Below are 13,308 nucleotides of genomic sequence, written 5' to 3' on the forward strand. Positions count from 1 at the left end.
ATTGTTTCATTTAACGTTCTCATTTGAATCCATGATTTTTTTACTAAAATCATCGAAAATGATTTGCGTGATTTCAATTTCGATGAAGAATATGAATATTCATCAAAAATGCATGTCAAGTTTTGACTTTTTTCAGGAAAATATGTTTTGATTGTCTGTGGTTCTTTTCCATCGAAAATTTTAAAGAATTTTCAGCCACAGTTGGCGATTTTCTTACCATGTGGCAATTTTTTATTGTAAAAATTTGAAAATGTACCGTGTTTGAATGTGAATTTCATTGATGAAATATGGTCACAATCCTAAGTGACGTTCCACTAGATTGAAAATTTGGGGAATTTTGTAACCACAGCTATATGAATGTGACTTCAACTGTTTTAATGAAATAATTTTAATTAGTTGCAGTTTTGATCTGGGATCTAGTTGTTTTGAAGGCAAAGTGAAATTTGCTGAAGGATGTCTTCCTGATGTCCTGTTTATTCATCGAAAAAATATGGCTTAATAAACTCTAAGTGGGAGGTGGCAGCACGGATGCATCATAGAATTCCCATTTTTTCACTATTTACTAACAGCAAAAGAAAATTAACTTGCGTCGAAAGAATAATTATTTCCCTTATATTTCATATGCATATTTTGCTTGCATTTTCAAACTGGTTTTTATCGTACTGTTGTGATGTCAATATTCGGTAGTATATGTGGAAGAGACCAGCAGTGATGGTAGCTTTAAAGCAAGCATCATCACCATCTACATCAACAAATCCCTCACGAAGAAAATGTGCCTGTTCCGGCGTCAGTTTTAACTGAAATCGTGTATAAATTCCGTCAGGATATTCATTCGAGAATAGAGAATCAAGTGAGTACCAATTCCGCAGTCATCACTGTGTTATGTCCATTTATTTTTTTCCCTTCAGTTTACCGTTCCGCGTATCATGTGAGTCCGTGAATTTGAAGTGAGTCTGACTTTGCGTTTTCTGTATTCTCCGATAGGAATCTTCCGCCATATTTGCCGCTGCCAGTCGTGAAAATTCGATTGATTTGATTGGCCATGGATAAAGTGGACAGGCTTTACGAGTGCTACGAGACGCTGGCGAACGCCGGCGACAAGATCAAGGAGCACGAGGACGAGTACAAGACCATCCTGCAAGCCGTCAAGGGCGAGACCCAGGAGAAGATGTTGGCTTCGCAGTTCATCCCGCGCTTCTTCAAGGACTTCACGCACCTGACCAACGAGGCCCTGGACGCCCAGCTGGACCTGATCGAGGACGAGGACGTCGCCATCAGGAAGCAGGCCCTGAAACACCTCCCGAGCTTCTGCAAGGTCCAGCGTTACCTCGCCAAGGTCGCCGACGTCCTCACCCAGATGATGGTCGCCGACGACCCCTCCGAACTGTCCGTGGTGAACTCCGCGATGGCTACCGTCTTGAAACTGGACGTGAAGGAGGCTCTGAAGGGTCTGTTCGGGCAGATCAAGTCGACCGAGGAGGAAACCGTCCGCAAGAGGGCCATCAGTTTCATCTGTAACAAGATAAAGTTCCTTCCCGAAGACATGGTCACAAAGGAGATTGAAGAGCATATTCTCCAGGAGGCGAAGGAGGCTGCGAAAAGCCTTAGTGCTGAGGATTTCGCGACTCTGATGGCATTGGTGGCTAATTTCAGGGCTGCGAAGACGCTCCAGGGGCAACAGTCTCTGATCGAGATGATCATGGGACAAGTTGAACTGGACAAGGACTTCAACCACGAGAACCCAGAGGAAACGAGCTGCCTACTTCATTGCATCCGCAGTGCATTGCCATTCTTCAACTACTACGTCAGCTCCAGCACCTTCGTAAAGTACATATGCAGCCAGATTTTGCCAGTGATTAAGAACTTGGCAAGCATCGATGATGAGGTCGATGTTAGTCTCGAGGTCTTGAAACTTCTAGCAGAGATATCGCCATTTTTCAATGAGAAAGAAAGTGATAATTCGTGCTTGGAGAAAATATATGACACGCTGATAGAGTACGTCCCTCTCCCCCCAGCAGAAAGCTTGGAGGATAGCGCACTGGCGAACGAGCCGAATTTCCAGTTGACTCACATTGAATGCTTGATCTACGCTTTCCACCAGCTGGCAAAGAAGTCTCCGGACTTCCTGACGTCAGAGGAAAATGCTGCTAGATTCAAGGAACTGAAGATCAGGTTGAATTTCCTCGCGAGAAGCGTCCAAGGAGGTTCGAAACGCATCAAGGAGTCCCTGAACGACAACAAGACAAAGATAGCAGCAGAGGAAGAGCAGAAGCTGTCCATCGCGCTGCGTACTATGGCAAATATCCACTCATTGATCAAGGACCTGTTCCACATCCCTCCCTCATTCAAGACTATCGTGGTCCTGTCTTGGAAGCCATCTGCGGTCAAGCGATCCGATGCAGCAGCTGCATCACTGAAGCGCAAGAGCCTGTCTGGCAGCGACGATGGTGCTGCCGACGAGAAGAAGAAGGACTGGAAGAGTTCCCGCCAGTTGTACACACCTCCTAGTGGGAAGTACAGCGGTAACGTCAAGTTCTTTTCTCCAAGACCTGGTGGTTACTTCAGGGGTGGAAGAGGTCGAGGCCGGTTCTATTGATGATGATGATGGACGGGACAGGAAAAAACATTTTAACATTCCCTTCTCGGATCGATCAAGTCTCTCTCATTTGTCCGATGAATGAACGAACCTGAGGGCTTTTATGTGTGTGTGCGAGGATTCTGTGTCTCTCTCGTGGCCGAAGATAATTCTAGCATGTTTTGTTTTTCTTTCGGTGATGATCACACTATTCTTTAAAGGGTTATTATTAATGATATATTATTTTAGTTTAGATATTTCATTGAAAATATCACAATTCTTTTTTCATTTTATAATGTAAATTCTGTGGTTTGTTGTAAGACATTTTGTTTAGATTCATTGCCTTTAGCTTTTGATGAAATGCCGCAATTTCAATTTTTAGGCATGGAAAACGGGTTTTGTTTGTGTCAAGATAGTAATTATCATAAAAATAATTAGCATTATCTGATATTTTAACAAATATCATATCGTGACCAAAATATCTGCTCATTTGCCGATATGCTTTGACATATCAACTCTTCCGCTGTTGTTTCGTTTCTTTATTGTTCTTTTATAATAGTTTTAGAATGATTTATTAAGTTCTTCTTGGACAAAAAATTGCATGTACTTGTCGTGTATGTTTGCATTTAAATAGTTTCATGGGTGAAAACAATCATCATGAACCCAGCTGCCATTTTTCGTATTTCTTCGCTAGTGGAATAAATTCCGAGATGTGTGAGTTAATTTGAAACGGCTTGTTGAAGTTGAAATGGGTAGAGCCTGTTTTCATTTATGGAATGATACTCGTCTGACGACTTTGTAACCTTCGTTGCAAGTTTATCGGTAAATTAATGTTGCAATTATTTATCTTCATTGTCATATATTGAAGAACCATGTTAATGACGCATTATCCTTGAATTTCTCTATAATATTGAACGATAATGGACATACTCTGTGTAATATTTCGTCTGTGAAGTTTGTTTTTGTTTTCTCTATTAAAAGAATGAAGTGTGGATTTTGAAAGTCAGTTGTTTTTTATGACTTGCAATGCATATCGCACACCACCAAGAATAATGTCACAACTCAAAAATTCACGAACTTGGGTTAACCCCATATTCAAAATCAACAATTTTTTTTTCTTTATAAGGTAGTAATATTGACATTCCTGTAACTACAAAACTGGTTGCCAAGCGGCAAAAGTTTCGTTCTAGTTTTTTTTGTATCGAAAAGATGTCTGAAACAGGCTGTATAGCAAGGGTGCTCAAAGTTTTGGAAAGTGTGGGCCGCTTCATTGGTTTGGAAACGTGTCTCGGGTCACTTGAGTTATCTGAAAATGAACTGCAAATCACTCAAGTGATCTGAAAGTGAGCTGCTTGAGTGATCCCCAAGCCACTCGGGTAATCTGGAAATGTTTCATGGGCAATTTAAGTGTTCTGGAAATGTGCCAAGAATCACTTAACCCTTTCAGTGGCAATCCTGAGATAGCTCGTCAAACTTGATCTGCTTTATTTCAGCCACCCTGAAACACATATTCTGGAAACGCTTTGAAGCTGTTTTTACAGCAAAACATGTTTTTCAAATTCCCCTGCCCCCTTGAACCAGTCAATTGCCAGTGGGTGGAGTTAGATAAATGAAGCAGAAGAACTATACGCCCAGTATAAATAATACAAAATGTATTTTTCTTCCTAGGAAGCCACATACGTCATGGACAAGTGTTTTTGTGTCATAGTAGGAGAAAGCGATGGGCAGAGTCAATTTTTCTTGTTCGGGGTAGGGAAAGCAGGTGTCAATTTGTGAAGGTTTTACAATATCAAATGTGGCAGTTATATAATACAGATCCGCTTAAAGAATTAAGCATCTTCAACACAGTGCTCCTTGAAGTACCTGGTGTGCTCGATGCTTGTGTCCAATTTCATGCTCACAAGCACTTGATCAGTATTTTAACTAAACACCTTGGAGGAATTGCATTCAAGGATTGAAATCGTCGTTTATGCATTCGTATGTTAAACTTGCCGTAAGGATGCTTGCGACTGCAAAAAGGTTGACCTCTGGGTTAAGTGATCTAGAAATGTGGCCAGTCACAAGTAATCTGCAAATATGTACCATACATCACTTAAGTGAATAGAGGTGTGCTGTGGGTCGCTCAAGTGATTTGGCTATTCGTTGGCAGCTTAAATAATCTGTAAATGTGCCGCGAGCCACTGAAGTAGTTTGGGAATTTGTCACAGGCCACTCAAGTGATTTCATAATCTTTGGTGGGCCACTTGAGTGGTTTGGTTATCTGTCACTGGCCTCATCAGATGACTCTGAGGACCACATTTGGCCTGCAGGCCATCAAATTCATCAAGAGCTTCGTCAGTTTGTCTTGGATGATCCATCCTCGATGTTAAGGATCAAATTGATGGGTTTGAAGGGATCGTTACACAACACCATAGGATGCATTTGTTTTATATAAGGGGAACTTTGTCTATTCTTCATTACAGGTTTCATGTCCGTTTTAGCTTCATACAGATGTGGGGGGAGAGACATGTAGATTATTAGCAGGACTACCCAGATTCTCAAAGGAAAATATGTTTCAAAAGAGATTATATTTCTTGGAAGACAAGGTTCTGGTAGATATTTCAGCGATCTATGAGCTTTTGGTTGCGTGATTTTGTAGAAAATGAAGGATTCAAGATGATTAATTAATTTCTTAAAATAATTAATATTTACAACACGAAAAATGACAAAAGAAAAATATACGGGAGTGACATGTTTGCTCGCTCGATGGTCTGGGCAGCAATCTTACGATTTCATGTGTAATCATTGCCGTACGTTGGGGTTTTGGGGTTCTAATCTCCCCAAGCCGAGATTATAGTGTTATTTTGCGACAGACCTACAAAAAGTCTCACCACAGAGAGCAACAGACCTACAAACAGTACAGATGTAATTCAATCATAACACATCACTCACTTCATTTGTGAAATGTAGACGGCAGCACTGAAAAATCACAACACTACATATGCATTCAGGCTGTTAGGTACACACACAGTTACACTTCTGGCACAACTCCCTAGGCATGAAAACCAGACGCGCCTCCACATTAAGATTCCATAGGAAACTCACTAGGCAGTAAATCACCCATAGATGGTGATAGACCTGAGTTGTGCTCTGTTTGAAAGAAAAGTGTTATTTTTCAGGAAAAAACATAACCCCCCTTCAGAAGAAGAAAAAATTGAACCCCCCCCCCCTTTCTGAAAATTCTGTGAACGCCTATGCACTTAACAATGAGCTGGTGTCACCTTTTCATGTGCTGCCATCTGTTATACACAATACAAATCAAAACTCACGACAAGTTTGTTATGAGAAAGAAACCTATTCTTTTACCTTATTTTGCTTTTCTTTCCTTCAAATAGTCCATCAGGAAACGATCGATGACATCACTGACTGGTGTATCGACTCAGATATAGTTCTTAACCAAGACAAATGCAAGTTTGCTTGGTTTACGCACTGCCGAAATGTACCCCTGAATAGAAGAATTCACATCAATAATACGTCACTCAGTCCAGTTTTGAAAGTCAAATATCTCGGCTGCATCCTGGTCAAAACTTTATCCTTCACGCACCAAATTAAAAATGCATGTAACAAGACTAACAATATCATGGGTGCACTTAATAACATTCCCTCAGGCAAGATTTTCTATGAAAAATAAAATCTTACTTTTTAAGTCAATTCTTCGCCCAACATTAATTTATGCTTCACCAGCATGGGCGCATGTCAGCAAAAATAATATCAAAATCCTTCAACGTGGACAGAATAGAATCTTCAGGAGATTCGTGAGAGCACCATGGTTTGTAAGAAATGAAAACATTCAAAAGGACCTTGGAATTCCACATATTTTTTCATATATTAAAGAACTTAACAGATCTCAATTTGACAATATGGCAAACTCTGAATACCAACATATACGTGACATTGTAGATTACCATCGTGCCCAGACTCCACGTATTTCAGCAAGGAGAAATGCCTATCGTAGACCTCAACAAATCTTTCATCTCCATTGGGAGAATGAAAGATAATACTGATAATTTGGCACCTATTGTTCAATTACTATTGTATGTAAATTGTTCTCTCCTTAGATAGAAGTGTTGTGACAACATTTTATACGACTTAATCCCCGGGCAAACATTTCTTTGGCAATGACTGACCAGGACCATTTCTCCATCTTTTTTACACAAAACACACTCACAGGTTAACACAACAATTTTTTCCTTCTTCATAGGCCCTTCAAGGCCCGTTTGTAATCCCACAGTCAGCCCTCACAGAGCTGGGAATGGGGGTAAAACTTTGATTCTGGTCTGGTCTGGTAAATAGTCCATAACCCAATCGTCATTCAAGCAATTTATATATATATATAACCACTGTTATAAAACTTCTCTTTACCCCAGAAGGGAATTATGTTGGGTGTACCTATAGTGTGGTGTGTAAACCATAGCTGACTCAACACAAGGCCAATAAAGCTTGAGATCACATGACTGTCCGTCTGACCAATATTTATCCCCAATGTGTCAGCTCACGTGACCAAACATATCGAGTTGGCCACACCTGAGATCGGATAGATAAAATCATGTGATCACCACCTATTGTTGGCCTTGGATTGAGTCGCAGTGGCTGGACAAATACCAGTTCACCATGGCGCCTAAAATTTTCTATATAAAATTATTAGCCTAGGCAAAAAAAATTAAAAATGTGCTCGGCTCTTAAATTATTTTGTTGGTGCCCAGATTTTGTTTTCTCGATTTGTCAAGCAAGCCCTGTTGTAGCCTTATACGATCACTTCACTCAGAAATTTTTCATGCCATGCATATGGATGGCATAAAAAAAAGTGATGACACACAGTGCCGTCTTAATGCATGGGCCTCACAAGAATAAGTTGAAATTTTCTAGAAAAAACATAAAATTTCCTTGTGGAGACATCAGGAAAATCACTTGCCCAGGATGCTCTTAAGATGGCCCTGATGGCATATACGGGGTGATTATAAAAAAACTATTCCGACATATAGGCCCCTAACCATCATACCATTCACAGAAACTGAATGAAATTTTGGCATAAGGTATTTTGAGGTATGCGCTCAAGAATGATATGGAAAACAACAGTGTCACTCTAACAGTTACGGTTACAGTGAGAAAATTTCGAAAATATCAAATGGCAACACCAAGTTTTTTGTATTGGAATGCGACCTCCATACTGAAAAACACTAAATAGCGTTGGAATGGCACCTGTAGCACGAAAATCTCCGGAGCTAGGCAAGGAAAAAGTAAAAAGGACTTTGCCGTGCACCAGAGCATTAATGTTCGTTTCATTCGTCACACCGTTTCTTCGGCTGAGATCCCAGCCTGATTAGTCCTCCACAAGGTCATGTGGAAAATTTGTGGAACACAATAAAATGCTTTATTTTATGCTGCTTCTCTGTCCTTATTGGTTGTCCTCACTTTTAGCCTATCTACCGCCGGTGATTTTCATGCTACAGTTGCCGTTCGAACGCTATTTAGGGTTTTTCACAATGGAGATCACATTCCAATACAAAAAACTTGGTTGCCATTTGATATTTTCGAAATTTTCTCACTGTAACCGTAACTGTTAGAGTGACACTGTTGTTTTCCATATCATTCTTGAGCGCATACATCAAAATACCTTATGCCAAAATTTCATTCAGTTTCTGTGAATGGTATGATAGTTAGGGGCCCATATGTCGGGATAGTTTTTTTATAATCACCCTGTATATATACAGTCAAACCTCATTACAACGATACTCAACATAACAGTAAATCCCTCTAAAATGATATTTTTTCAAGTCTTGTTTTGAAATGTATTCTCCAAGGTTAAATTGCTGCCTCTCGATATAACGATAATAATGCCTCTACAATGATAATTTCTTGGTCTACAGAGTGTAGGTTATATCGAGGTTTCATTGTGTGTGTGCATATGTGTTGCATCTGGCTGCTTGTGATGTCATACACCTAATAATAAACTGATGCTATGCAGGTAATTTTGTATCATTAGCTTATATATTATTCAGTTAGTTACTATATACAATATCAGAGTTAACGAATCCCTCTCCAGGCACACATGTACTCTCACTCCATAATAATGACATCCCTCTCTTAAGCTCTTAGGCTACATAGTCATTCAAATATATTGGGCGTTTAAATTCCCCCCCCCCCCTCACTCGAGTAATCTTTTGATTAACATCTGTATGCAGTGTACGAGGATCATTTTGGGTATGTTCATAGTTTCCAGAACCAATGTGTTCAGGTCATCAAACAACTCCTGTGAAGCATTATGTTTGAAAGTTTGGCACTGTGATGGTCGAATATGACTTCTGTTTCTTCACAGAATTCTACCACATGGTGTTTTCACATCTTGGAGATGTGAGCTGAACGGTTCCTATTGTTTCTTATTGAAATTCAAAACTCTTACTCTTTCACCATTGTTTAGAATTCCTAAGGGATGAGCATTTCTGTCATAATGTAGCTTCTGCTTTCTTTGCTTTTCTTTCAAAAACTGGGTCACATTCTTGTTTAGCTTAGTTTTGAGCAATTTTTCTGAAATGAATTTTATTTTTAGGCGACGATTAAACATTAATTGAGCGAGAGATAAGTTCATGTCAGGAAGAGGCGTGTTCCGATATTCCATTAAACTAACCAAAATCTTCTCTCACCATTGGATTTCCTAAACATGCTCTTAGCTATTCCTACTGATCTTTCTGCCATTCCGTTACTTTTGGGATACCTGGGACTTACGAAAATGAACTCAAAATTCCATGTATCAGCAAATTGTTTGTAATGTAAGCTATTGACAGGGTTATTATCTGAGACAACTTAGTTTGGTACCCCAAATTTAATGAAAAGGCTTTTAAGTGTGATAATTACTTCTGATGCACTTTCGTCCTTTATCACCTCAATTTCTATCCGAATTTAATTAGATCAACACCAACTTTAGAAAAAGGTCTGTTAGGGATTGAGTGATTTGTCAGTGGTTCTTTAACATTCTGCTTCCTGAATGTTTCGCAAATATATCACAGTTCTCAACACTATTCTTTCACGTCTCTTGATAAGCCAGGGCAATATAAGATCTCTTGCTTTGCACTTAACAATCCCCATGTGTGATTCATGTATTAAACATAACATATCTTTACACAGTGCTTCAGGGACTATTAGTTTGTTATTGAAAAACAACAATCCATCAGCTATGTAATATCTGATCTCGTAGCTTGTAGTACTGTTTGACAGTGCCCATCTGTCAGTGGGCCAACCATTCTTATTATAATTAATTATCTCTTGAAGGGTTGGGTCAAGTACAGTGCATTTTAAAAATTGTTTCAGTTTCCTCTCACTAATAGGCAGTGATTTGGAAATTTCATTGTTATCTCAACTCAGAAGAAGGGAGGTGCAACCCCTCCCCCTAAGGCATAAAAAATACATAGAAATTTCCCCCTAGAAGAAATATATTTTTAAATTTCTAAATAAAAAATTGAGAAGTCTCTTGATATTTATATTTTCACATTCTCTACGATATCAGCAAATAAGAGGCTTTTAACATAGAGACATTTTAACACGTGGTATTTTAACCTTGTAGACTTGGTAATCACAGGGCTTGGAATTTTATACCCTACAGGTGAAACGTGGTTGCTGATAGGTTAAAAAACCTGAATTTACCGATCAGCAACGACGTTTCATCTTTAAGGGCATAAAAATTCGAGCCCCAGTAATCACTAATTTAAAAAAATCACTGAGACTTGACGCTCATTAGAAAAGTAATTATTTTTCTTGTTTTTGCCGCTGATGCGTCTAAGTTATGCTTTTGTTCTTTTCAGTTTCAAGCATTTTTGAACATTTGATCTTGCTTCTCTTAATAGAATTTATCCATTTCATATTTAAAATAAGTGTTTTTTTTTTAGTTCGCTCTTTTGATCATTATCTCAGTTCGATTCAACATACTTCGAAATAACTTCTTTTGCTGGGTTATTCTTACAATATTTATTAGAAAAATTCTAAGGAATTTAATAGTGATTAAAAACTACAGACTCAAATTATTTTATTAATAAATAATTATTAAACTATTATTAATTAAATATTTATTAAACTATAGAATATGATTAAACTGTTAGAAATTTATTTACAAAAAATTCAGTCCGAGTACACATCTGTTTTCACTCCCTATTTTTCACTTATTTCGTGACCCTTTTCTCATTTCGTTACTTTTCCATGATCGTAGACACAGTGAATTTACCGACATCTTTTGCGTTGCAACTCCTGATGGTCAAGACAGATTCGTCATTGCTGTTTTACCAGTGCGATACAGTGGAACCTCCCTGAACAGACACTCCCCGTTAGCGGATACCTTTCATTAATGGACACTTTTCTGATCCTGTCCCGTGGAATAGGAATTTAATGTACACTCATGTCCATAAATTAAGGATAATTCAGAATCACACGTAAATTGAAATCTAAAGTGAAAATTTCACCAATAGAATTATCACACACATCCGCAAGAATGATATGCAAATTTCAGGAAACCACCAGATGATGCCAATAGTACGTCACAATGACAAGAGTGTAAGGGGGGGGGGGTATATAAGGAATGGTGGCAAAGAAGTGAAATTGTTCACAAGAGTTCTGTAAGGCGCTCAGTGCCATAAGTGAATAGTTATGACACAGAGGACGCATGTGGATGATTTTTTACGTGGTAGAATTATCGGCCGCCTGAAATGTGGGCGTACTCAGATGGAAGTATCCGAGGAACTTGGAATTGCCCAAAGTGTCATCTCTAGGCTTTGGCAACGATTCCAAGATAACGGAAATGTCAGTAGACGTTACGGTACAGGTCGCCCTCGAGTTACAACACAGAATGAAGACCGGTATTTGGCAGTAACTGCCAAAAGAAGCAGACGGAGCACAGCATCCGACCTGTCTCGTCAGCTATCTGCAGCCACGGGTACCACAGTTTCAAGGCAAACCGTGTACAGACGTTTGGGAGATATTGCTCTATATGCTCGCAGGCCTGTCAGATGTGTTACGCTCACGGCAATTCACTGTCAGCAGCGATTAGCCTGGAGTAGAGAACATGAAATGTGGACATCGTCATAGTGGGCTTGTGTGATGTTTTCCGACGAGTCCAGGTTTAGCTTGCAGTCTGATTCACGTCGGACTTTCATATGGAGAACACCAGGTACCCATTACCACCAAGACAACATCATTGAACGACACCGTTACGGTGGTGCAGCATTGCTCGTTTGGGGTGGAATTACACTGGGTTCCAGAACAGATCTGCATGTTCAAACCGGAACCACGAAAACCCAAATTTATCGGGACATCATTCTGGAACAACATGTACATTTGTTTAGGGGTGCCATGGGCGCAAAATTTGTGTTTATGGATGACAACGCCCGTCCTCACCGAGCAAACATCGTAAATGAATGCCTTGAATCTGAGGATATAACCCGTATGAAATGGCCAGCATTCTCACCCGACTTGAATCCGATAGAGCATGTGTGGGACATGCTTGGCCGATGAGTTGCAGCCCGTCAACCACCTCCTACATGTGTACCGGAACTTCAGAGAGCATTGCTTGCTGAGTGGAGTGATCTTCCCCAAGATCAGATCGATAATTTGATACTCAGCATGCCTAGGCGTTGTACGGACTGTATTTCATCGCATGGGAGACATACAATGTATTAACCATCATACCAACCATGTAATAGTAAGTTTTTGTAAAGGAGATATTTTTTACAATTGCTCCAGGGAGCAAAAATCATAGTTTTTATGAATGGTATCATACATACACCATCGTTTTTGTTCTTTATCTTTTGTTTAATAAATGGGCTTTATGAATAAGTAACGTTTGTTTTGTTTCTGAACCTTTATTTGCCAGAGCTGGCATTATCCTTAATTTATGGACATGAGTGTATTTTACTCCCCTGTTAGCAGACACACTCTCGATAGAGGACAGTAAAATTAGGCAAATTCTAATTTGTGAATTTTTGTTCATAAATCAAGAATTTATCATATTGAAAGGTGATAAAGTATAATCCCAAGCTCGTATTGGTAAATATGGCAATCCATCAAATAATTACTTAATTAACTGAACATAACTATTGCCCAGGATGCTGATTCCAAAGGGTAAAAGTGGTTTTTTTTACACTTGTTGATATGTGTGAAGAAAGCCAACATTACAGATAATGTTGTTTTGAACGTTTATTTCTTCTCTTCACACTTTTAATTTTATTTCAAAATATGTGTAGTGCACGTATCATGTACGGGTAAAAATAATTAATTGGTTTAATGAAGAGAAGAAAGGTTATAAATTTTGCTATATTTATCAGAGTTTCCTACTTTATATGAGAATTATGCATAATCGGTGATAAATGAAGCAAAATTTAATCAAAATTTCTTTATCAATACGATTGATGATTATGCAAACCCACCAGTGTATGACTATTACACACAGTAAAATATAGAAACCAATTGGGAATGAATCCAAATGTTGCACGAACAAGGTTCTACTGTATATCGTGCCTCCCCAATAACAGACACTCACCGTTGGTGGACAAAAGTTTTGATCCCATGGGTGTCCATTATAAAGAGGTTCTACTGTATGTTCTTTCGCAAACTTTTCCATTCTGTTAAAGGATACACAAATGTTTCATCAAATCACATCAGGGAAAATTGACGCAATTTAAAAAATAATGTAAGGCACACATAAATCAAAAGGG

The 13,308-nt window shown here is 39.0% G+C and overlaps 1 protein-coding gene across 1 annotated transcript; it reads left to right on the top strand.

The window, feature by feature from the left end:
* Nucleotides 1-734: 734 nt before the first annotated feature.
* Nucleotides 735-3,577, top strand: cass (apoptosis inhibitor cassowary). The gene is made up of 2 exons (XM_089253353.1): nucleotides 735-850; nucleotides 985-3,577. Exon 2 carries the CDS (start codon nucleotides 1,043-1,045, stop codon nucleotides 2,594-2,596), a length of 1,554 nt encoding a protein of 517 aa, XP_089109479.1. The 5' UTR covers nucleotides 735-850; nucleotides 985-1,042; the 3' UTR covers nucleotides 2,597-3,577.
* The last annotated feature ends 9,731 nt before the right edge of the window (nucleotides 3,578-13,308 follow it).

Source organism: Pholcus phalangioides, unplaced genomic scaffold (assembly GCF_987345545.1).
Source record: "Pholcus phalangioides strain wild (caught in Gottingen) unplaced genomic scaffold, Ppha-v1.0 ptg000037l_1, whole genome shotgun sequence".
NCBI classification, from domain to species: domain Eukaryota; kingdom Metazoa; phylum Arthropoda; class Arachnida; order Araneae; family Pholcidae; genus Pholcus; species Pholcus phalangioides.

Excerpts from the sequence above, each read along its gene's own strand:
- cass (XM_089253353.1), top strand. The coding sequence starts at position 1,043 with ATGGATAAAGTGGACAGGCTTTACGAGTGCTACGAGACGCTGGCGAAC.